The following is a 23,859-nucleotide window of genomic DNA, read 5'->3' as shown; positions in this document are numbered from 1 at the left end:
CCATTGTCGTTGTCGATCATGCCGGTTCGGGTTCTGCTGTTTGATTTGTGGTGGTGGCTATCGTGCCGGCGACATTGGTCGCGTAAGCGCCGCCGTCGTCATGTCCATCCACCTCCGCGCCCACACCTTCACGGCGAACCCGCTGCGTCGCCTCTCCGTCTCCACCGTCGCTGTCTCCCCGTCTGCCTCGGGCAGACGCCCTCTGCTACCTCCTCGACGGCGGGGCCGGAGCAGCCGACGCCACGCATCGTCTTCAGCTCTCCAAGATGCTCATCGTCCCCTTCTCATCGTCTCTAGGTGCTCGTCGGAGCCCGCTGCCACGCTGCTTGTCAACATAGTTGGAGTCCGGTGCCACCACCGTCTTACGCGGGCGACGAGTGGTTCCACGACGGCGTCTGGTAGTGGTGGGACGCCGAGGATGGGCGGTTCCAGATCACCTCCAATCTGCCATGACCGATGGCCGTGTCATCGAGGTGCGCCGCGGTGACGCGGGTACGGGAGAGAGGGAGGAGGCACGGGTGTTCGTGGCGAACCCCGGCCCGGGCGGCTAGGGGGACGATGAGACGGCTCGCCCTCGCGCTAGACGTGGCGAGGCGGTGCCTGCTCGTGTTGTACACTGACCTGGTGCTGTGGTTCGGGTACGCCGCTGTGGAATCCTACAATCTCGGCTCCTAGCGCCGCATCTCCCTCGCTCGCCTTGATGGGCCAAGTGTACCACAGTTGCCACAGATGATGCCGACAATGCGAGAGAGGAGGAAGGGAGAGAGCAGGGGAAAGAGATAGGGAAACCAAACACTCACTGACATGTGGGTCCCACAGCTTTTCTTGATTTTGTCAGTGCCACATCAGTAACCGCTGTGGAAGGGATGGCAACGGGGTGGGGCGGGGCGGGTTGAACAGGAACGGCCCCGCCCCCGCTTCCTTCCGGGTTCACCCGATCCCATCTCCGGCCCCAGAGGTAGGAACGGGGCGAAATCAATCCCCGCCCCTCCGGAGCCCCGCACTCTTGCCAAGTCACCACAGCCCCGGTCTAGCGGCAGCTCCCAACCACGGTTCACTTTATCCGTTTAGCCCATTTGATCGGAGGTCACTGAAATCCCGAAATTTCGGTCCGAAATTTTCAAACAAAATTTAGTTCAATTTGAACAAATATTATCAAAATTCATGAAAAAAAATTTGAAAATTTGAAAAATTTCATCTGAAGTAATATCGTATCGGAGGGGACTGAAATGACAGAAATTTCTAAAATGGTCCGAAATTTTTAACCCTGCTCCCAACAGCCGAAAGAAGAGGAGAATAGCATGGGGCAGCTGGGCAGCTACAGCTGGAGGAAGAGGGAGAGACAGTGTGGGAGGTGGCCAGAGAGGGACGGGAACGACGCAGGGCGCTGACTGTCGGCAGGATGGAAAGCACGATGCGCAGTGGATGCAGCCAAGAACGACAGCGTGAGGCAGTTAGGACCAGGATCCTCTACAGTCGACTACACCGTGCCTTTATCGCTGGCACGGTATGACTGCAGAGGATCTCAATCCGGGGCAGTTGGCTCTAGAGGCGGGCTGGCATAGGCCGGCGCGCGTGAATCGCTGCCTCGCATGATTGTGCTACTGCCGCCGCCAGGAAGTCTCGATTCTGTTGGTGGTGATGAGTTAGGGTTTGTATTGACCGACCAACTTATATATCCTGTAAAGTGGGCTGCAAAAGATCCTTTCTTATTGGCTTTTGATGGCTGCTAGTACGTCATGGGCTTTTGCTGGCTTGTAGTACTTGGGCTTCCTTTTATGGTTTTTGATAAGTGATAGCTAGTGGGCTGCTCAATTTCAGGGCCCCACGGGTGACCCACGAGTGAAGATCCCACCCTGGCCCCGCCCTCGCCTAAATTCGGGGCCCCGCTCCGTAAGACCCACGGGTAAAAATTTAGCCCCATCCCAAATATATGATTTTATTGAAGTACAGTCTATTCCTAGAGTATCCACATTTTAATACAAGTATTTATAAATTCTTCATAGTCAAACACTTTAAATTTTAACCTCACCCGTATCAAGAACAACCAGTATTATCAGTCCGGAGAGAATACTTGTTAGTTTAAAATTTTAACTAACTTTGCCGGCCTGGCATTACTAACCGTGAACTTAATTTGGTACATCTAATTAGCCACTCAAATATTCATCCATGAAAAATGAAATGATCTCAGGCTCTCTGCTTAATAATAAAAACGAATTTTCGATACGAGTACCCGAATCGTTTGCAAAAATTAACCTCTATTTTCGCAAGCAGCTCCTTAAATGACCCACATGGAAAAATATATTTTCGTAGACGGGTCTCTTAAGAGGCCGCATGAAAGAATGATTTTATTTTTGCATGTAGTCCTCTTGAGGGGCCGCATGCGAAAATATATTTTTGCATATGGGTCTCTTAAGTGGTCCAGATGCAAATATCTTTTCTCTTCTTCACATTTTTCCTCCTCACCACCTTAAATTTTTTTTTTCACCTCTAGCTGTCCTCTTTCTCCCTTTCCTGATATTTTGCTCTCTCTTTCTCTCCTCTCCTCTCCTCCTTCAAGCGAGAGCTAGCGGCGGTGGGCGACAGCCGGGAGCGGGCGGTGGCTGGTGATGGCGCCTTGGGCGGCATCGCCCGCGTGGATCCGGTGCCAGAGACCTTCCCTCACGAGGATCCGGCGCCAGTGACGACGGCAGGCGGTGGGTGCGGCGGATCCGGCTTGGCGACGACGGTGGACGGTGGGGGTGGTGGATCCGGCGCTCCGATGGCAGGGGGCGCGGATCTAGCCAACGACGGCGGCAGCCTACGATTTGGGGTATTTTTATTTTTATTATTTTCGCTGAATTTATTTTCATATGCGGACGATACAAGTGACCGCATGCAAATTGGCTACCCGCATGTGAAATTATAATTTTTTTCACAGACGTATTGCCGCGTACGGTTGTGTTGGTCGCATGTAACAATCACTTCTCCCGGTATGTAAAAACGATTTCTTCGGTAGTGGCTGGTGACGTACGTGAGCAAGCCATCTGTACACGTGTGATCTACTCATTCGTCGTTTTCAGCACAGCTCATATATGACCTTATATATTTGTAGTAATATTGGATGCACCTGCTTCCACTTTAATTTCGGAACTATATATATACCCCCTTCTTTCCTAAATGTTTGACGCCGTTGATTTTTTTAAACATATTTGACCGTTCGTCTTATTCAAAATTTTTTGTGAAATATGTAAAACTATATGTATACATAAAAGTATATATAACAATGAATCAAATGATAAGAAAAGAATTAATAATTACTTAATTTTTTGTAATAAGACGAACAGTCAAACATGTTTAAAAAAGTCAACAGCGTCAAACATTTAGGGATAGAGGAAGTATATGATCGTACACTTATATCATCCATGTTGTCATATCTCATGTCGATCATCAAGCACCTACTCCACTGTTGCCTTGCTCAATTTACAAATTGGTACTCTGTCGAGCAGTCTAATAAATATCCCATCGTACATACGCTCATATATATCATCGCTGCTTCCCACTACATGTTAGGCGCTAATGCTTTTCTTTTCTAAGGGCCGGTTGAATCGCCAACCCAATTTGACTTTTCAACGGCATGCAAAACGAAGTAAGCTATTACTAGTATATAATAAACTAGAAAATATCCTGCGCGTGGCTGCTGAAATTTTTGGCTAATTATATATGCAAGGAAGCATGATGAAAATTATAAGTTGCATTAAGAAAAAAAACTGGTAAATTAATATGTTGGAAGAAATTTCTTATGTTAAGAAAACAGTATTAGTGATCTGGAGGATTCTAATTTGTGTTGCTATTCTTGATACATACCACAGTTTCGATCCTATATATACATCTTTTTGGAGTGCATAAGTGGTCCATTTAAATATAATACTCTCGATACTGTTGCTGGGTGATATCTTCCCCCTCAAACATGCAGTAGCATGAAAATAACTACGAAACTAATTAGCTGAAGAAATAACAATATAAGTTGCAATATGAAGTCTGCAAACATCACTGATATGGATTATTATCGTACGAATACATTTGCTATAACTGATATATGCACAGTGAATAAATAAACAACACATTTCCCTTGTAGGAACTTGGAATAAAGTCATCGAAGAATTATTCTCTATATGCAAGAATACTCATAAGAGATGAAATTCCTCGAGGATTCAGGGCAGCAGGAAATCATCAAATTGCTCTCAGAGATGATAAAAGTTAAGATATATACTACCTAGGCCAAGGTAGAATATTGATCTTTGCTACCATTTACCACACACATGGATGCATGGATGATTTGGATTTTGCTTGACATTACATGTACGCTTGCGAGCAGCTCAGCATGGCCGTTCAGGTATGACCATCGGGCATGAGGATAAATCAAATCAATAAAGAATTCAACATGAGGTATATATATCATAGATACAGGAAGCACTTAGGTGGGGTATTATACCTTGATTATCTTAATTTTTATAAGGGCCTGACTCCAGCATACTCAAGGAAAAATTCAGCGCGATTGGAGCAAACGACGGCCGATTCCAGTGGTTTGCTCCATCAGACTGTCGGCAAATGATTTGCAAGCGGATGATCCTGCAACGAATACAAAGAGTGAATTAGAGATGCATGTGGTGTTTGGATACAGGGACTTAACTTTAGTCTCTATATTTAGACACTAATTTAGAATATTAAATATAGACTACTTACAAAACTAATTACATAAATGAAAGCTAATTTGTGAGATAAATTTTTTAAGCCTAATTAATCCATAATTAGAGAATGTTTACTGCAGCATCACATAGGCTAATCATGGATTAATTAGGCTCAACAGATTCGTCTCGCGAATTAGTCCAAGATTATGGATGGGTTTTATTAATAGTCTATATTTAATATTTATAATTAGTGTCTAAACATCCGATGTGATAGAGACTTAAAAGTTTTAGTCCCATCTAAACAGGGTCGCATGGCGAAGGCCGATTATAAAGTAGTATGTACTTATACAAGGGATTAATACTACCTCTATATTTTAATGTATGACGCCGTTGACTTTTTGTCCAACATTTGATCATTCGTCTTATTCAAAAAATTTATGTCATTATTATTTATTTTAATGTGACTTGATTCATCATCAAATATTCTTTAAGCATGACATAAGTATTTTTATATTTACACAAAAAATTTGAATAAAACTAATTGTCAAACGTTAGTCGAAAAGTCAATGGCGTCATACATTAAAATACGGAGGAAGTACAATATTAATGCATGGTGATGCGTGGGGCGCGGGGGAAGGCGATGCGGTGGTGCGATGTGGATGGATGGAGGAGGCTGGGCTTGCACCCAACGTGTGTTCCTTGTGAGCAAAAAAAAAATGAATAAGACGAGTGGTCAAACGTTGTAAGCTAAAACTAAAAATCTGAGACGAAGGAAGTAGTAATTAAGCGATCTGGTTGGATTGATTCGGATCTAACGGCTGACAGAAAATGTGATGAGGTGAAAGCATGAGAATACAAAGAATTGGTAATAACTACACTTCCTCACTTATATATGTATAGGATTAATTGTTAGTACAAACTTTGAAAATGTGATTATTTGATTATTTTTTAACGGATCTTTTATATAAAAGTTCTTTCATCACACCATTTAACAATTTAAAAATATGCTAGCGGAAAACGACTAAGCTGTAGTTTCAAGTAGAAGCAAAGAACGAGGCCCAGCCATATTGTCGCCACAATCATTTCTGGTTAATCTATTTTATTGATATATTTTCAAACTTTTTGTAACTATTTATTTGAATGATATGCAAACAAACTGAGTTTGCAATTATATATATGTGCGCGCATACACTCAATTCCTAGTGCCAAGTGACAGTAGCAAGAAAAACCATAGACATATGATGCTGCTTCTTACTCTCCTCCTCGTCCTTACTCTCTTCTTATGCCTCGCCGTCTTCCGGCGAACGACTAGCCGTGCCCGCCGTGCTCCGGTATCCCTTCGGCAGCCAACCGTTGAGATCCACGACGGCGACGTCGCCCGCCGCGCACTCCTCGACCACGCCGACGCATTCGTCAACCGCCCGGCCATCGGCGCGGAGCCCCGCGGCCGCCGGAGCGACAATCTCACCACCGTGCGCTACGGCCCGCAGTGGCGCGTGCTCTGGCGCAACCTCACCGCCGGATTCCTCCGCCCGTCGCGCGTCGGCCTCCTCGCGCCGCTGCAGCAGAAGGCCGTCGACGCCCTCGTCGCCGACATCGCCGCCCGTGGTGCCGACGGCGGCGAGGTGGGCGTCCGCGACGTCGTCCACGACGCCTTGTTCCCGCTGGCCGTGCGCTTCTGCTTCGGCGACGACATCGACGAGCGCCATGTGCGCGACCTACGGCGCGTGATGCAGGAGTTGAAGCTCGACGTCGTGGTCAAGGGCTTCAGTGGCTCGATGCTGGCGAACCTCGTGCACTGGTGGCGGCTGCGCCGCTTCATCGCATCCGGCCGCCGGCGGGCCGAGATTTTCCTCCCACTCATCGCCCAACGGCGGCGAACACAGCATCGCGACGCCGACGGCGGCGTGTTCCGTCCTTACGTCGACTCGCTGCTCGACCTGCGCGTCCCTGTCGGACACGACGCCGACGCCGACGCCGCCGGCTGCGAGGACAACGAAGGGCGCAACTCCGGCCGTGCACTCACCGACGACGAGATGGTGGGCCTCGTGGCGGAGTTCCTCAGCGGCGGCACGGAGACTGTCGTGTCGTGCGTCGAGTGGACCCTCGCGCACCTCGTCATCGAGCCGGAAATCCAGGACAAGCTGTGCCGCCAGGTCGTCGCCGCCGCCGACCACCACGGCGGCGAGCGCGGCACCACGCCGGCGTACCTCCGCGCCGTGATCCTCGAGAGCCTCCGCATGCACCCGCCGGTGCCGCTGACCATGCGCGACGTCCGCTCGCCGCAGGCGGTCGAACACCTTTCCCTGCCGGACGGCGGCGCGCGGGTGCACTTCATCCTCGGGGACATTGGGCGGGACGGCAAGGCGTGGACGGATCCCGACGAGTTCCGGCCGGAGAGGTTCATGGCCGGCGGCGAGGCGGAGGGGGTGGGCCCGCTGCCGGGGCCGAGGGAGGTGAGGATGATGCCGTTCGGCGCGGGGCGGAGGTATTGCCCCGGCATGGGGCTCGGGGTGGCGCACGCCTGCCTCTTGGTGGCGGCGCTGGTGCGCGAGTTTGAGTGGGCTCCGACGGCGGTGGCGGCGACCGGCGGTGTGGACTTGACGGAGGTGAACGGCTTCTTCAAGATGATGCGGACGCCGCTCCGGGCGCGCGCTACGCCGCGAGGCACGTCCGCGTGACACACTGCGGCATCTATGTACGTGATGCTCAATCATATATACTAGTATACTCTATGGACTATGTACGTGAGTACGTCTAATAATTGCGTACATACAGTACAGTAGTAAACTAGTACTCCCTCCAAAATTTTTATACGAATATAAAAATATTAATTTCTTTCTTAAAGAACATTTAATTATAAATAAAGTCACAATAAAATAAATGATAATTACATGAATTTTTTTAACAAAACGAATGGTCAAACGTTTATAAAAAAGTCAACGGCGTCATACATTAAAATAAAGAGAGAGAATAAAGAGAGAGTAATATGCTATGTGCCGCAACGTCTACACATCTATACTACTTTGAAAACATAGTCATCCTCCTCACTCCGTACCGCACACAGTACGAGAAAATCATGTAATAAACCGAGCCGTCCCACCCCTCCTACCTAGTAAAAACTGAACCGTACAACTTTGTCCATTATGAACATGACTCAACCCTTTCTAAAGATAAAATACAAATAAGACCATACACGGTGGCCTCTTTCCAAATCTAACAAAACTGACTTAAATATCCTAATTAATAGATACAATTGCCTTATTCGAGCTTTATCTCTAATTGGCAATGACGGTTACTCTAATCTAAGCCCATGCCGATGCCAAGTTATATCATATCGGCCATCATCCTTATTAACCTTTATCGACTTAAGCTCTATTTCCAGCCGATACGGTGTCTAGCCGATGCGCAGTCCGACCTAAAGATCAACTTGATTCCACACCAAATCCGCTTCGATCTTGTTCTTCCTTCTTCGAATCTGATGCAAAATTCCATTGTTAACACATATCTCAACGCCGATTCACACAAAATTCTTATGAATTCTATCATCCCATGATGGCTGCTAGCTAGGCAATTAGGAATGGGCCAGCTCCCATTTAGTTTGTACTTTTCTACTAGAATTCAAACCAGGGGTATAGTAACATCAGCATTGCTCATGGACAAGGTTATTAACCTCGAAGGTCCACCCCTAGGTGAAATAGAAAGGATTACACCCACTCTGTTATGCAACTTGACTAATGAACATTGGTGGAATGAATGGAAGAAGCATATATTTCATCTGTCGGCCGAATTTTATCTTACTAGCATCAATCCATCTATCAGCCCTCAAGTAAGTAATTTCTCTTATCCTTGTTCATATTTAATCAATCTTGTGCAATTCTCATGATTTTACCTTTTCTGAGTATCGGTCAACCTTCTCCATCCATTAGTGCAACTAGCCAGCCGATCATCTATGCTGCGGCCTTACTGCCTTCGGGGGATAACCAGGCTCCATCAATCATATATATACTGTATGAACTATGTACGTCTAATAATTGCTACACAGTGTGTGCTTCATAAGTACAGTACACTGGTACTCCCTCCGTAGTATTTTAATGTGTGACGCTGTTGATTTGTTGACTAACTTTTGATCATTCGTTTTATTTAAAATTTTTGTTCAAATATAAAAATATTTATGTCATTCTTACAGAACATTCGATTATAAATCAAGTTACAATAAAATAAATGATAACTACATGAATTTTTTTAATAAAACGAATGGTCAAAAGTTTGTCAAAAAATCAACGGTATCGTATATTAAAATACAGAGAGAGTAATATGCTATGTCGTCTACACATCTATACTACTTTGAAAACATAGTCATCCACCTCCCTCCGTACTGCACACAGTACGAGAAAATCGTATAATAAACCGAGCAGGCCCACCCCTCCTACCTAGGAAAAAATTGAACCGGCCTACCCCTCCCAACCCGTATTACTCCAAATCCTGTTGCATTGCATGGGGCATAGCACTAGTCTAGAAAAAGAGTGGAATACATGCATACTCCCTCCGTCCCAAAAAAAGGCAAACCGTGGGTTCCCGTGCCAACGTTTGACTGTCCGTCTTATATGAAATTTTTTTATAATTAATATTTTCATTGTTGTTAGATGATAAAACATGATTAATACTTTATGCGTGACTTATATTTTTAATTTTTTTCATAATTTTTTCAAATAAGACGGACGGTCAAACGTTGGACACGGAAACCAGGGTTTGTCTTTTTTTGGGACGGAGGGAGTATACACTATTGATAGTTGGATTGTTTTTATGGAATTGCTATCACTTTGATGGAAAAATGAGGTGGATTTCAGTGGAATCCTCCAGCATTGGATTCACATCATGATTCATGATGTCCTTTTCCTCCAGCTCAGGCAAGATGGTGGTACACGGACCAGAAGAAGATCAAGAGAGGGGAGTTCATTGGCCATAGAGGACGATGGTGGTGGGTGATGGAATGAACGGACGGTGAGTCGGTAGTGGCACTAGTGAAGTTGCGGGGATATGGAGGCTGGCAGTGGGGGTGCTGCCGGAGATGGGAAAGACGGCGGAGCGGGGGAATTCGTCAACGCCCACTTGGACAAGATGGAGGAGGAGGAGGCCAAGCAGCAAGTCTCACCGATGACGACAAGGCCGGGCGCTGGCATGGGGTGGCGGTGGTAGCTAGCAGCGATCGGTGAAGGAGGAAGTCGGAGATATTGGGAAATGGGGAATAAGCATCACATGAATAGAATAAGGAGGATGGCGAGTAAGGAAACTTAGGTTGAAGAGGGTTGGATGACTCTCAAACCGAATCCAAGTAATGGTCTAGAAAACACGTACGGTGACGTTGGTTATTCTGTCACATGTTACATAGCCATCCTTTTCTAAAAAATTAATGCAATACCCCTAACCCTTCCTCCTTTTCTCAATCCGGATCCAATTAACATTTGCAGCAACAACTTCCATCACCGAATCCACCACTCCCACTGCTCATGCTATCTTCCAACCATGCATCATCGACAGTGCCATCACCGCTTGCATGTGTCTGCCACCCATCCGAGTCACTTTCTTCCGTACTATCTCTCTAAGCCCAAGAAAAATCCCGTGTTGCACTCCCCCTCCCCCCAAATCCCGTCCCACTACCACCCTATCCCCCACCCTAGATGACTTGAGCTTCCAAAACGTGGCTTCCACTTGGGCTTTTAGAGTACATATGAGTACTCGCCGAAAGTTTACGCTAATCAAGCCATGTCCATATCGAAGAAAGAAGGTGTGAGGGACCTCGTTGTTATTGAAGTTGGTGGTTAGTGCACTATAGGAAGGTTACCAAAGTCTCAGCGGGAAGAGTCCGATGCACGTGCACATCTTAAGTTCGCATTTTTCTAACCTGCGTGCGTGTCCTCTATTTATTTTGAAAGGAAGGTAAAACCTTTGCCTTTTTTTTATATTGATAGAGAAGGAGCAAAAACCAAAGCACAAAATATTTGTAGAGCCTCGGCAAAAACCGTGGTCCGCCAAACTAGGTCACGGGTGCACTATTCTCCCGAGTGAATGATCTCTGTGAGCTTGACAACTCCCACCTTGATCCAGGCATGTGTCTCCTCCTTTATCTTGTCAATGATGGTGGCTAGCGTAGTGGCGATGTGGTGGAAGACCCGAGCGTTTCTCTGATAGCAGAGTTCCCAAGCGACCAGAATGATCACCGACTGCAGAGGCTTTCTTGGGTTATGTGGTATTCAGGTGAATCGATACCACCATGTACTCTTCCACTGATGCACAGTCATTCCACTCGTGCGTCCTTAGGTTGGGACCAATCCAATGTCATCTCTACACCTAGATCCTATTCAAAACCATACATCTTGCCAACAAGTGCAAAGCTGTCTCCGGTGAAGCGTGACCCAGTGAGCAGATCCGCCGATTTGCCTATCCTCTCTTCTGCAGTCTATCAGTCATCCATACTCTATTCTGAATGATTAACCAAGAGAGGAATTTGCATTTCAGCAAAGCCCAATACTTCTAGATTATCTAGTTGAAGATCGTTGTTTCTACCCCTAGAAACTGTAGTATGTAGGCCGACTTCACCGTGTATATTCCGTTGGCTGTTAACTTCAAAGAATAGTATCTCGTCATGTGCTCAGGGAACCTACTCTCTGTATTATAGTCCACAGCTACACGTACAGACATATCGCTTCATTGCCCTTTATTTCTTTCCTTTTCCATCCTTTCAACCCATTTCCTACCACAACCATTTCTGAGTGCGCAGGCCCGGCCCTGGGGAGGGGGGAGGGGTTGCTCTAGGCCCCCAAAATCCACAGGCCCACTCCTATCTGTTAAAGAGTAGGCCCAATCTGTGACATGTGCGCGCCGTAGAGTCCGACGGTTCACGTTCCAAACACGAGGCCGATACGAGCAGGGATTTTGCCGCACCGATATGAGGCTGAGGGACACCGTACGCCGGGTGGCCAGTGCTGACACCCATGCAGCACACCGTCACGATCCGCCACCTCTGCATCCGGCTAGGTAATCAAGTCGATCTGTACCTGCGGGCAGGTATGGTCGATACTGGCTTTCATGGCTGACCTGCTCACCTACTGAGGTGAAGATCTAGAGATTCTTAGGTGGCTGCTTGGGCCCGAGCCCTATATATTTTTCAGATTTTCTCAACCTCCCATGGTCCAGCCCTACTCGTCCTGGCCCAGCCCCATACGTGACCTTTCCCAGCTCCGGTCTTTCAGTCCAACAGTAAACCCATCACAACCCAATAGCAACCAACCCTAATCCCACTCCCTCCATCCCCACGCAGCAAGCACCAGTTCGGCTCAGTATAAGTTTTTCAAGCATTCAACACTTTTGATTAGCCTGTGACGTACCTATATTTGTTGCATGCCTTGTCCATCTCTTCAAGATGTAATGGGATGGCAGCTCCTTGATGTTGTTATGGTCCAACACTTTCAATGTGTGGCGGCATAGTATCCCCACAAATTCAAACTTTTTGCATGAGCAAGAAACTTAGCTGAATCAAACTTCACCAAGAAACTGTGTTCTCAATGCTTAGCTGAATCAATAACCTTGTATTCAGAAATTGTTAAGGTATGATTGTTGTTGTACAAACAACATCCCATCACCATATCATATTCTTCTCTGAAAATTTTAAAAAAGGCAGGTGTATATGCATTTGAAGCCTGTATCAGCATACACACTTTTGGCAGTCTTGGAGATGTTTGGCTTGCGTAGGAATCGCGCTGTAGTTCAGCATGCGTTCTATCCCCTATTGCTCTTTCAAAATGCTTGAAAAACTCTAATAGATTAAGCCGCACCTGTAAGTATCTTTTCATTAGTGCATTGAGACTCTCACTTTTTTGTGTACATATCATATCTGCACAGAATGTTTGCTGACCATAAACCAAAGCCCACTTCTCCTTGTTCTCAAACAAATGATGTAACCATTCGTTATCACTCAATTTGTACTCTATCATTTTCTTCCATGCTGTTATGAACTCATGAACTTCTTCAAAATCAAAAACGCACTTGCTATAATATTTCTTAAATATCTTTGAACCTTGGAAAACGTGGCTCAAATGCACCGCAACATTCTGATATATGTGCCAAACACACAAACGGTGGGTTGAATTAGGAAAAATTGTTCCAATAGCATTGATAATGGCTGCACATTGATCAGTTAATATTGTTTTTGGCTCTTTGCCTGACATGGCTCTTTTGAAAGTCTGAAACAACCATTCAAATGTTGCCGTTGTTTCATTGTATAACAATGCTGTTCCAAAAAACAACTGTTTGTTTATGATGGTTGACACTTACAAAAAGAGCAAATGGTCTGCCGTAATTATTTGTTATGTATGTGGTGTCAAAGCATACCACATCACCAAAAAAATCGAAATCCAATATTGATCTTGCATCTGCCCAAGATATATTTGTCATCATCTCATGTTCATCAACTTGTATTGCATAGAAGAATGAAGGATTTTCCATTTGCTTCTCCTGTAGGTACTGAAGAACGGCACTTGTATCTCCTTCTTGGATTGATTTCATATGCTTTGATTGGAGATAGTTTTTATAATCTTTTCTTGTGAATGTAAGACTTTGTTGTCACCTCATGGCCCAGTTTGGGTCTAACACCTAAATCATTTAAGATGTCAATTTGAGCCTTTTGAGCTTCTGTCATTCTTCTCTGAGAATGCAAAAAATGTGTCTTGCTTGGAGTTATGAGTTCATGATTATGCGTGTTTGAAAAGCTAGCAATAGCATATTTCCCGGTTGGAGTGATCTTGATGACCATCTCTGCCATACAACCAACTCTTGTATCAGCTCACTTTCACTGGCATGCATCCGAAGGATTCCTCTTATTGAAACCTTCCCTTGAGCATACAAATTCTTTCGTGCAAATCACATTTGTTAAAGATTTATTATGCCAAAATTTTCTAATACTAAAGCAAATATCTCCTGCATACCTGTTGTAGAACTCATATGCTATATCTTCATTATCAAATTCCATGCCAATTACTGGCTCTAACCTTTTGACACAATAATCATTAGTGGTGTTTCTATTTGTGTCTTCGACATCTCTCATTTCTTGATCTACATAACCAAGAAGTAACATATTCATTATTGTGTTAGCGCTAGTTTTATGCAGGAAAAACATAATTCTACCGATTATTCATGTTTGCAACCAATCTGCTGTAATAAGAATTATGATATAATGGCATGGCAGAGATTTGGAAAAGTACATACTCTGTGTTATAGAAAAAAGCTGGACTGGAGCTTCTTCAATCATTTCAGCTTCACGAGGATTCTGATCTTCCTCTTGTTGTTGATCGCCCATCTTTTGCTTTTCTTCTAGATCTTCCTCTTGTTGTTGATCGCTCATCTTTTGCTTTTCTTTCTTCTAGAGAGGAATAGGCGGTAGTGAGGACTGAGGCGAGAACTATGCGTTCGCGGCAAAGAGATATGGCGAGTCAGGTATTTCCACGGGTACATCATTCTGTTAGCTGATTTTCATCATTCTGTTAGCCAATTTTCAACGATCACGTACTCACGATTAAATGTTTGTTTTGGGAAGGATTGGGTGGGCCTAACCCGGACAGGTGTCACATTTTTATTTGCCCTACATTTTACTATCTGTAGGGCTTCCTGCACCTGAGCCGATCTGGTACCAGAATAAAAGATCTTGAGTTCAAATCCAGTCTAGCACACATTTGGACAAAAAATTTGTAGGCTACTTCTAATCCACACTAGAGGTTTCAGGAAGCCTTATTTCAGGGGAGTGTTGGAAGAGTGAAATGACCGTGTTTACTCACCAATTCAAGCTTTTTGATTAAACTGTTTTGTGCATACAGCTTAGTACTACTGACAATAAACTTTAATGTCAGTAACATACAAAGGCATATTATATGATATTCCTACAAGACACCTAATTGAAATACAAACATGTATTGGTGATTCTGCCTCATTTGTTCCCGCTGTATACATATGCAATTTTGTCTTCTATAATGGAATTTCCGGGAGTAAATAACCGGTATACATCGATATAACTTAAATCTGACCATACACACTACAACAAAGTCTACAACGAACATGGTAGAGATGGAGCAAGTGCTACAGGCTCATCATGGGCCCATGCAGGTACCCGGCCCTCCACTGGTTGTGCCTCGAGCTGAACGTTCCTCCGCCGTGCCGATGCGCCACCTCGGTGACGGCCCGCCGCACGCAGCCATCCCACGCCATGGCCATCGCCTCGATCGACCGCGGCTCCGGCAACTCGTCGACGGCGCACCCAAATGCCACTGCGACCGCGTACGAGATGTCACTCAACCTCCTGCAGTACAGATGACGACCATTGTTACAGCAAGTGAAGCAAGCACAGGCAGGGACAAACTGATGATAGAAGAAAGCATCAGCAGACACAAATTACCTCTGTTCATCGTCATTGTCGACAAGGATCGGAGAGCTTTTCGGATAATCCGCGGGGACCAACAGCTTCACGGGCATGACAATGGTCTGCATGAATTAAGAGAAATGATCAGTCAGTAACATTGGGAGATTTGTGGTGCAATGTGGTAAATAGGATGCAGAAAGGTTCTACGAGAATATAATCAAAGATACCATTTCAGATGCTGCGAAAAGAGATTTCAGGCTTGGCGAAAGCGACATGGAAATGTAAGAGAGTTTGATCAACATCCCGCCACCGTTCTGATAAATGATTTCATCTGTCCCATTTTCATCAGCAAAGTTCATCACAGTATCAACTAGTTTGTTGTTGATAGTTTTTATCTCGTCCACCAGAGCATCGTTGGCATTCTGCAAGTCAAGGTTTAGAGTGCATTATTAGATTTCAATGTGGTTTTAACTAGAAGAAAATTATGTTCCAACAGATAGACAAGGTAACATATAACAATGGATTTGCCATTTCAGACAAAATAGTAATGGCCAGCCATATCATACCACTTGTGTTTTCTGCCTCTTCGCATTATATTCCCCACTCGATTCATCCTCGAACGCAACACACTCATAAGTCATGCAACTCTCATCCATGCTTCTCAATGGTGATGAGATAGGACGTGATGTCACATGATCAAAGTCACGCTTCATTTTACCGTTCCTTGGTCGGTATGGTAGTGGTGATGGTGCTGGTATTCGGTCAGCCTCCCAGATAGCCAATCTCATGGAATTAGATGAGTGGAGGAGTGCTTCCGGTGATGAAGACAGGAGCTGAAAGACAGATAGAGGGACAAAGCACAACACTGCTAGTAGGAGATTTCACAACATAAGCATCAATTCTGGTTGAGATGAGCAATCTGGTAGACTTACTGTTTCAATTAGGCGGCTGAAGGGCTTTTTGGCTTCCATTTCTTCAGCTCCGTTTTGCACCTGATCATCTGCTTGATGAGCAGCTTTAGGTGGCGCTGCTGATACCAGAGTATGAATTGCCTGGTTAGAAGAACCACCATTTGCTACTGTAGGTGCTACAACACGGTGCTGCAAGAATTCAGTAACACTGTCAACGTCCAGTGACACTGTGGACTTCACAGAAGCACATGGTGAAGCAGCTCCTGCAGTCTCTGGCTTGCCAACAGGAGATTTCAGTTTAGATGTCACACAAGCACGGCATGAATCAACTTCTGTAACTGCTGGCTTGCTAAGCTGCGATTGCGATGTGGATTTGACTGGAGTGCAAGGTGAGGCAGCTCGTACAGTCCCTGGCTTGGCAATAGGAGTTGGCAATGTGGATTCAACTGAAGTAATATTGGGCGAGGCAGCATGCGCACCTTCTGGCCTGCTAGGGGATGATGCCAATCTTGACTTTATCGAAGCAGAGTGTGAAACAACTCGTGCAACACTAGGCTTTGGAACAGATGATTTTCCATAAGCACTGGGTGAAGTAACATGGGGTGAAGCTACTTGAATTGGTTGAACTGTCTGGGTTACCGGGGATGGGGTGAAGCACTCCTCAATAGTATTGGTTGAGGAAGGTTGCAGTGCTTTTGGTGAGAAACAAGAGCTTGGTACTCCTAGTAGGTGGCAGCCATGACTTTCTTGTTGAGGTGTGGGAGTTCGGGTCATGATTGCTTGCTCCATCCTGGAAGTTTTAGCACTGATAACTTGCTCTTGCTGTTTTTGCTGTCTACTGCAAAAAAAAAAAAGATATAATAAATGTATTACACATATTTATCTCCTATGAAAAGAATGAGTGGATATATAATCATTAACAACTTTTTGGGATTTATACTATCAAACACAATGTGAAGTTACACTTTCAGTTGTCATTTAATTCTAACTTATTTTTCACTATGTTTTGCATCAACATGTTCTGAAATAAATGTGAAGTACACTTTCAGGAATGTGTCAAATTGAAACTTTGAACAATTAGCTTCTACTAACCTTGCATCACAAGTGAATGGGGCTGTATTGCTACCAAGATTGACGATATGAGAATTCTCACTGCAATTCTGCGACTGACACCCTATTTTTGCCACTGTCTTCCGAGCTTTACTTTTTGATATGGAAAGTCGCAATTGCCCCAGGTACTGCTGGAATATGGGGAATATATTCTGCATACCCTTGCGCACGTTGCTTTTCTGGGTATTCAACAAGTCTAGCATTATTGCGATAATTTTCTTGACATGTCTTATACGCCTCAATTTCTCAGCATTCTCAACAGGTAATGAACGGAGTTGCTCCTACATGACAATGAAACGGACGATATAAGAGATCTATGCACGAGAAATAACAAGGGATTGAATTGAAGAAGAATTGTTTGCAGGAGCAGAATTGAAAATGAGAAGGGCAGAAGACCTCTGTTAACTTCGGAACATGAACGATTTGATCATATTCCAAAACTTCGGAAAGGTATGCATCCTTGAATGACTTGATCTGTAGATGAAGAAAACAAAAATTTTCAAAATCATGACTATATGGGATTAAACCTAACGGGTCGATCATGGAATAGCTAGTGATACTTGTACAGTGGATGACCCAAATATGTAAATAGAGGATCCTCAGTTCCTCACCTTCTGAAATATTTCTTCCCTCCAATCCACTTCTCCGGCAATTACGATCGGTTCTGAGAGTGACAAACAGAATATGAAAATCCGGTGAAAAACAAATAAAAATATAGCTTTGAGCCAAGTGTTATGGACTTATGGTGTTCACAGTCCATTGTTCATTAAAATGTTCTCAGAAAGTTAAGTACCTAAAGTTTGAGGGCTATCACAACCAAGACTGCTTTGTTGAGCTGTGGCAACTTGACATTGAGGCGGAGTCATATGCTGACATGACATTCCAACATTCTGCTGATTGTTCTGTACTGCAGGATGACCAATCTGCATCTTGCCAAGATGGGCCTGCTGTGCTGGAAGAATTTGGTTTCTCTGGGTGAAATTCTGCTGCTGGTTTCCCCTCATATGTTGCTGCTTCATCCTCAACAGCTGGTGCTGCTCCGGTGTCTCAACTAGTTGCCTCTGTTGTGTACCACTGCCACTGGCATTCTGCCCTAGTACATGATTCTGCTGAAAATTTTGTCCACTAACTGATTGTCCTTGAATCTGATTCAAGCTAGTTGGGTTGTATCCGACAACGTTTGTGGGGTGTAGTTGCTTGGCCTGTTGTTGGTGTTGTTGACTCTGAGGTTGCTGGCTAGGATGGACACACATTGCCACTGGACTAATTGCTGTGGTATTGAAGTTGAGGTAACAATCCGGAGCTGCCACCATCACAGTCTGTTCTTGGCTAGCTTCGATCTGTGAATTTGGTGCAGAAGCCCTGTGCTGGTCTGGCACTTGGCCTGGATTTTGTGGTGTGGTACATACATTTTGTTGCTGGGAAGATGGCCTCTGTGTGCTAGGTGTCGTCCCTGCCTGCAGTGATTGTGATCGTCTTACTTTCATCTCCATATTCATGATTCTTTGAGCTATGCATCTCAAATAATCTTCCTGGAGAACCCCACAATTTATCAATTAATTATAACCACAACAAACTAACATAGAATTATTTGTACAGCAAACATAATTACATAACAAAGGAAGCAAACTAATTGAAGATTGATTTGCAATCATATAGCATTCGCTTAAGTAGAAGGAACATATAAATGAATTGTTGCACCGAAAACAAATTGGACACACCGCAATATTGCACTTGCACGCGAACGATGATATGAATATTTATTGGTACAGGGAACAAATTATCTATCGATCGATAGAGCAGGAAGCCAGGAACAGATTAGCTGCACAGATATATGTATATACCTTATTGGTGGTCTTGTTAAGCGCGTCCTGTTCACATCTGATAGCATAATTTTGGATCTCCCGGTAATGATGATCTTGCTGAGAATTGGTAATGGTCATAAATTTCTTCACCCTGAAAAGCAGTCGATATTGTAACCCGGTCAGATTTTATCAATTCAAAATCTTTGAATCACACCTCATAACAACATGTTGACATCAGTTGATCACATCTTTGCAACCAAGAATCAGGCCCATACAATCAAGCAATGCATCAGTACATTAATAAATCTATATACACCATCTCACTTAATTAGCAACCAAAAAGGAATATGGCAGATTTCCAGCTTTGAAAGCAGCGCCAAACAGAGCAAAGTAATTTGGGATAGATTGCAATAGCATGCACATATACACAAACAAAGCAATATTAGAGCTAATTAATGGATCGTCGGGATCATAATAGAGCGACGGCGGCTAATCAAATCCGTGAATCTCCAACCCTGAATTCAGTACGGCACGCATCGAGCATCAATCGACCATGTCGGTGTCATGGAGCAAAACCCTCCGCAAAACCAGCATTACACCTCGCCGCCGCCGCCGCCGACCCGGATCAAGAACCCCCAAAACCACAGCAGCTAGAGCAACGACGGCGGCGACCAAACAAGCCAACCAAAACCCCCGGCCGCCGGAGACTCCGCAATCCAAGCTAGCTCCTCCCTCACAGAACTCCGATTAATCCCCATGAGGAAATCAAATAAAGAAAATAAAAATCGATCGTGTTGAGAGGATTTAAGAGGAGAAGGGGGGGAGCGGGTGGTGACGCACATGTTGTTGATGATGTTGCGGCGGAGGCCGAGATCCTCCGTCGCCATCCAGTGGGCGGCGGAGACGGAGGAGGAGGCGGGGTGTGCAGCGGTGGCGCGCTCCATCGGCGGCGGGGGCGGCGGCGATCGGAAGAGGAGGCTTGCAGGAGAAGGGAATCTGGAGATGACGCAGTGGTGGGAGGCGGCAGCGAGGAGAGAGAGAGGGTATTTATAGCGGACACGCGCCAGGTGGGGCCCATGGCCGTCCACGCTCTCCGTCTCGGCTTCATCACGTTTTCTTCTCACTTCTTGACCACTTTTTAGTTCTGTACAAATCTGGTTTAGTCATGTCTTTTTTTTTTTTGTTTTCGCTTAGCTCATCTAGTTATGGCTGTCCTTTAGGAATTTGAACGTTTGCCAACTGTTTTACTAGTAGGTGGGATAGGTATGTATTGTGATGATGGTATAAAAGTAAACTAGTTTAATTGTTCGCTAAACTTTTTTCTTTTAGTGCGTCGAAACGTCTCTGTATAAAGAGGAGTAGGTTTATATCTATCTTGTTTTGTGAGGATGTGACCGATTTACACATAATGCTTTTTTTTAAAAAAAAAGTGAATTACATTAAACACCACATACTATGGTATAAGTCTAACAAAATTATAGGTATTTTGACACATAACACATACCTTATGTATTATGGTTTTCTAAAACTTGGACCATAATAGGTGGGGTTTTACGAAATTTATTTTTTTAGCACGTTCTAATCCCAAGTCACGATAATATTATAATACTAATGTAGAAATGTTCTGACGTGTGCGTGGACCTTTGCATCGTAGAATGCATGTATTTTGTTGGCAAGGAACATATGGCCTTGCAACATGCTAATATCTATTAGCCATACGATGATGCATGGCATGCTTTTTTTGTGGGAAATGACAACGGAAATGATATAATTTCAACAAACTAAAGGTATGTGCTATATAAAAGAGTTATTATGGTTTTTCTTTACAAATTTTTGAATGTTTGCCACTGTTTTACTGCTAGGTGGAATAGACATATATTGTGATCATAAAGAAGTAACTGGTTAAATTGTTTGCTAAACTTTTTTTCATGTAGCGCGTTAAAATGTTTGTTTGTGTATAAAGAGGAGAGGGTTTATGTCTATATTGTTTTGTGAGGATCGATGTGACAATTTCACACGTAATGTTTTTCTTCTCTAGCCCGTCGTGATCTCAACGGCAGTCACAATAGTATTACAATACTAAATTTGAAACGCTTTGACGTGTCCATGGACCTCTGCATGGTAGAACACTTGTACTTTGCTGGGAAGAAACATGTGGCCTTGCAAACTGCCAATATCTATTAGTTATGATGTACTACATATGGCATGGTTTTTCTGAAAACGATAAGAGAAATTTATTTAATCTCAACGAACAAAAAGTGTGTGAATGAGTTATTATGGTTTTACTTTAGTAATTGGAATGTTTTCCAACAGTTCTACTGGGTGGAAATAGATGGATATCGTGATCGTAAAAAGTAATTGGTTTAATTGTTGCTAAATGTTTTCTTTTAGCGTGTCGAAACGTTTGTTTATAAATAGAAGCGATTTTATGTCTATCTTGTTTTGAAGGGATGGGACTGATTCACACGTAATGTTTTTCTTCTATAGCCCATCCTGTTCACATCGGTAGTCACGATAATATTATAATATTAAAGTAGAAAGGTTCTAACGCTCCGACGTCTGTGTGGACCTCAGCATGGTAGAACACGTCCTTTGTCGGGAAGAAACATGTGGTCTTGCAACATGTGCCAATATCTACTAGCTATGATATGATGATGTATTACACATGCCGTGATTTTTTCAAGAAACAAAAAAAAATTGACTTAATCTCAACAAACTAGAAGTGTGTGCTATATAAATAAGTTATTATGGTTTTCTTTAGTAATTTGAATGTTAGCCAATTGTTCTACTAGGTGGAAATAGATGCATATTGTGATCGTAAAGAAAAGTAATCGGTTTAATTTTTGCTAAATTTTTTCTTTTAGCGTGTTGAAACGTTTGTGTATAAATAGGAGTGAGCTTATCTCTATCTTGTTTTAAGAGGATGGTATCGATTCCCTCGTAATGTTTCTCTTCCGTAGCCCTTTTTTATCCCAATGGTAGTTAGCACATTATTGTAATACTAAAGTGGAAACACTCTTCCGTGTGCGAGGACCTCTGCATGATGGAACACATGTCCTTTGTTGGGAAGAAACTTGTGGCCCTTCAACATGCTAATATCTATTAGCTATGATGTGATGATATACTATACATGGCGTGGTATTTTCCGGATACAACAAGTGAAATTTATTTAATCTCCACAAAGAATTTTGTGCTATATAAATGAGTTATTGTGGTGTTTTCTTTAGTAATTTGAATGTTTGCCAATTGTTCTACTCTGTAGAAATAGATATATATCGTGATTGTAGAAAAAGTAATCGGCTTAATTGTACTAAATGTTTTCTTTAGCGCATCGAAACTTTTGTGTATAAATAGGAGAGGATTTATCTCTATCTTGTTTTGTGAGGATAGGACCAATCCACACATAATGTTTTTCTTCTGTAGCCCATTGTGTTCCCAACGGTAGTCAGCATAATATTATATCATACTAAAGTAGGAACAATCTGACATATGCGAGAACCTCTGTACGATAGAACACATGTCCTATGTTGAGAAGAAACTTGTGGCCTTGCAACATGCTAATATCTATTAGCTATGATGTGATGATGTACTACAAATGGTGTGGTTTTTTCCCGGAAACGACAAGAGAAATTGACTTAATCTCAACTAACTAGAACTAGAAGTGTGTGCTACATAAATGAGCTATTATGGTTTTTCTTTAGTAATTTGAATGTTTGCCAACTGTGTTCTACTAGGTGGAAATATATGTATATCGTGATCGTAAAAAGTAATCAGCTATATGTTTTCTTTCAATGCGTCAAAACAATTGTGTATAAATATGAGCGGGTTTTTGCCTATCTTGTTTAGAGAGGAAGGGGCCAATTGATGCGTAGTGTTTTTCTTCTCTAGCCCGTTGTGATCCCAATGGTAGTCGCAACAATTTTATAATACTAAAGTAGAAACACTGACACAGGGGCGGAGCTACATGTTCGGAGAGGGGTGCCTAGGAACCCGGTCAAGAAAATTTCTTAGCTATAATTTATCTATTTTCACCATATATGCACCCCCCTAGGTGCAAACTTAGACATTCATATCAGCTTGAATTTGATCCAAAACAGAGTAAAGCAAGCATGTGGCACCCCTCTCCATTTCAGTCAAGCTGTACCTCTGCATGGTAGAACACATGTCTTGTTTTTGGAAGAAACATGTGGCTTTGCAACATATGCCAATATCTGTTAGTAGCTTCGATTGTACTACACATGGCATGGTTTTTTTTCGAAAATGACAAGAGAAATTGATTTAATCACAACAAGTTAACAAGAAGTACTCGCTATATAAAAGAGTTATTATGTTTTTTCTTTAGTAATTTGAATGTTTGCCAGTTGTTTTTTCCTTGGTGGAAATAGATGTATATCGTGATCATAAAAAATTAACCCGTTTAATTGTTGCTAAACCTTTTCTTTAGCGTGTGGTTTATATTTGTCTTGTTTTGCGAGGATGTTACCGATTCACACGTAATGTGTTTCTTCCCGTTAGGATACCAATGGTAGTAACATATAATACTAAACTAGAAACACTTTGGCGTGTGCATGGACCACTATACGGTGGAACATGTCCTTTGTTGGCAAGAAACATGTGACCTCGCAAGCTGCCAATATCCATTAGCTATGTTGTGATGATGTACTAAACATGGTGTGTTTTTATACACAAATGATAAGAGAAATGATTTAAGCTCAACAAACTAATTTACACGCTATATTAACGAGTTACTATGCTTTCCTTGCATAAATTTTGTCACCAGGAAAGAATGGAAGATGAATCCTCAATTCAAATGGCTTACTTGAATGGTATACAAGGATTATATAGTCGAGTCTCTCATTTCTTTTTTCTTGAACATATAGGAGAGTTGCGGGTCATTTCTGTCACGCCCGGAAATTCACTAGTAATTTCCGAACTAATTTGTGCATAAAATCCTC

General features: G+C 43.5%; 3 protein-coding genes across 5 annotated transcripts; 1 reads left to right on the top strand and 2 right to left on the bottom strand.

Moving 5' to 3' along the window:
* The first annotated feature begins 5,859 nt into the window (after nt 1-5,859).
* On the top strand, nt 5,860-13,407 carry LOC107275737 (cytochrome P450 89A2). Its single transcript, XM_015780655.3, has 2 exons — nt 5,860-7,368; nt 13,191-13,407. Exon 1 carries the CDS (start codon nt 5,909-5,911, stop codon nt 7,349-7,351), a length of 1,443 nt encoding a protein of 480 aa, XP_015636141.1. The 5' UTR covers nt 5,860-5,908; the 3' UTR covers nt 7,352-7,368; nt 13,191-13,407.
* LOC107280778 (uncharacterized) lies at nt 11,870-14,108 on the bottom strand. Its single transcript, XM_066309446.1, has 4 exons — nt 13,935-14,108; nt 13,557-13,781; nt 12,059-12,196; nt 11,870-11,916 (listed from the first exon to the last, which is right to left on the bottom strand). Exons 1-4 carry the CDS (start codon nt 14,068-14,070, stop codon nt 11,870-11,872), a joined length of 546 nt encoding a protein of 181 aa, XP_066165543.1. The 5' UTR covers nt 14,071-14,108.
* A 383-nt stretch (nt 14,109-14,491) lies between these two features.
* On the bottom strand, nt 14,492-19,919 carry LOC4334990 (mediator of RNA polymerase II transcription subunit 15a). Of its 3 annotated transcripts, none has more exons than XM_015780651.3 (11): nt 19,745-19,919; nt 18,944-19,055; nt 17,893-18,631; nt 17,711-17,763; nt 17,496-17,573; nt 17,082-17,380; nt 16,011-16,827; nt 15,645-15,911; nt 15,306-15,500; nt 15,115-15,200; nt 14,492-15,018 (listed from the first exon to the last, which is right to left on the bottom strand). In XM_015780651.3, exons 1-11 carry the CDS (start codon nt 19,846-19,848, stop codon nt 14,799-14,801), a joined length of 2,970 nt encoding a protein of 989 aa, XP_015636137.1. In that variant the 5' UTR covers nt 19,849-19,919; the 3' UTR covers nt 14,492-14,798. The 3 variants fall into 3 exon arrangements, with proteins under 3 accessions (XP_015636137.1, XP_015636138.1, XP_066166210.1); XM_015780652.2 differs by having other exon boundaries at nt 16,011-16,824; XM_066310113.1 differs by having other exon boundaries at nt 17,893-18,556.
* Between the last annotated feature and the right edge of the window lie 3,940 nt (nt 19,920-23,859).

The sequence above is a fragment of the Oryza sativa genome, chromosome 4 (genome assembly GCF_034140825.1).
Source record: "Oryza sativa Japonica Group chromosome 4, ASM3414082v1".
In the NCBI taxonomy this organism is placed as follows: Eukaryota; Viridiplantae; Streptophyta; class Magnoliopsida; order Poales; family Poaceae; genus Oryza; species Oryza sativa.
This window is presented reverse-complemented; position numbering and strand designations above follow the sequence as displayed.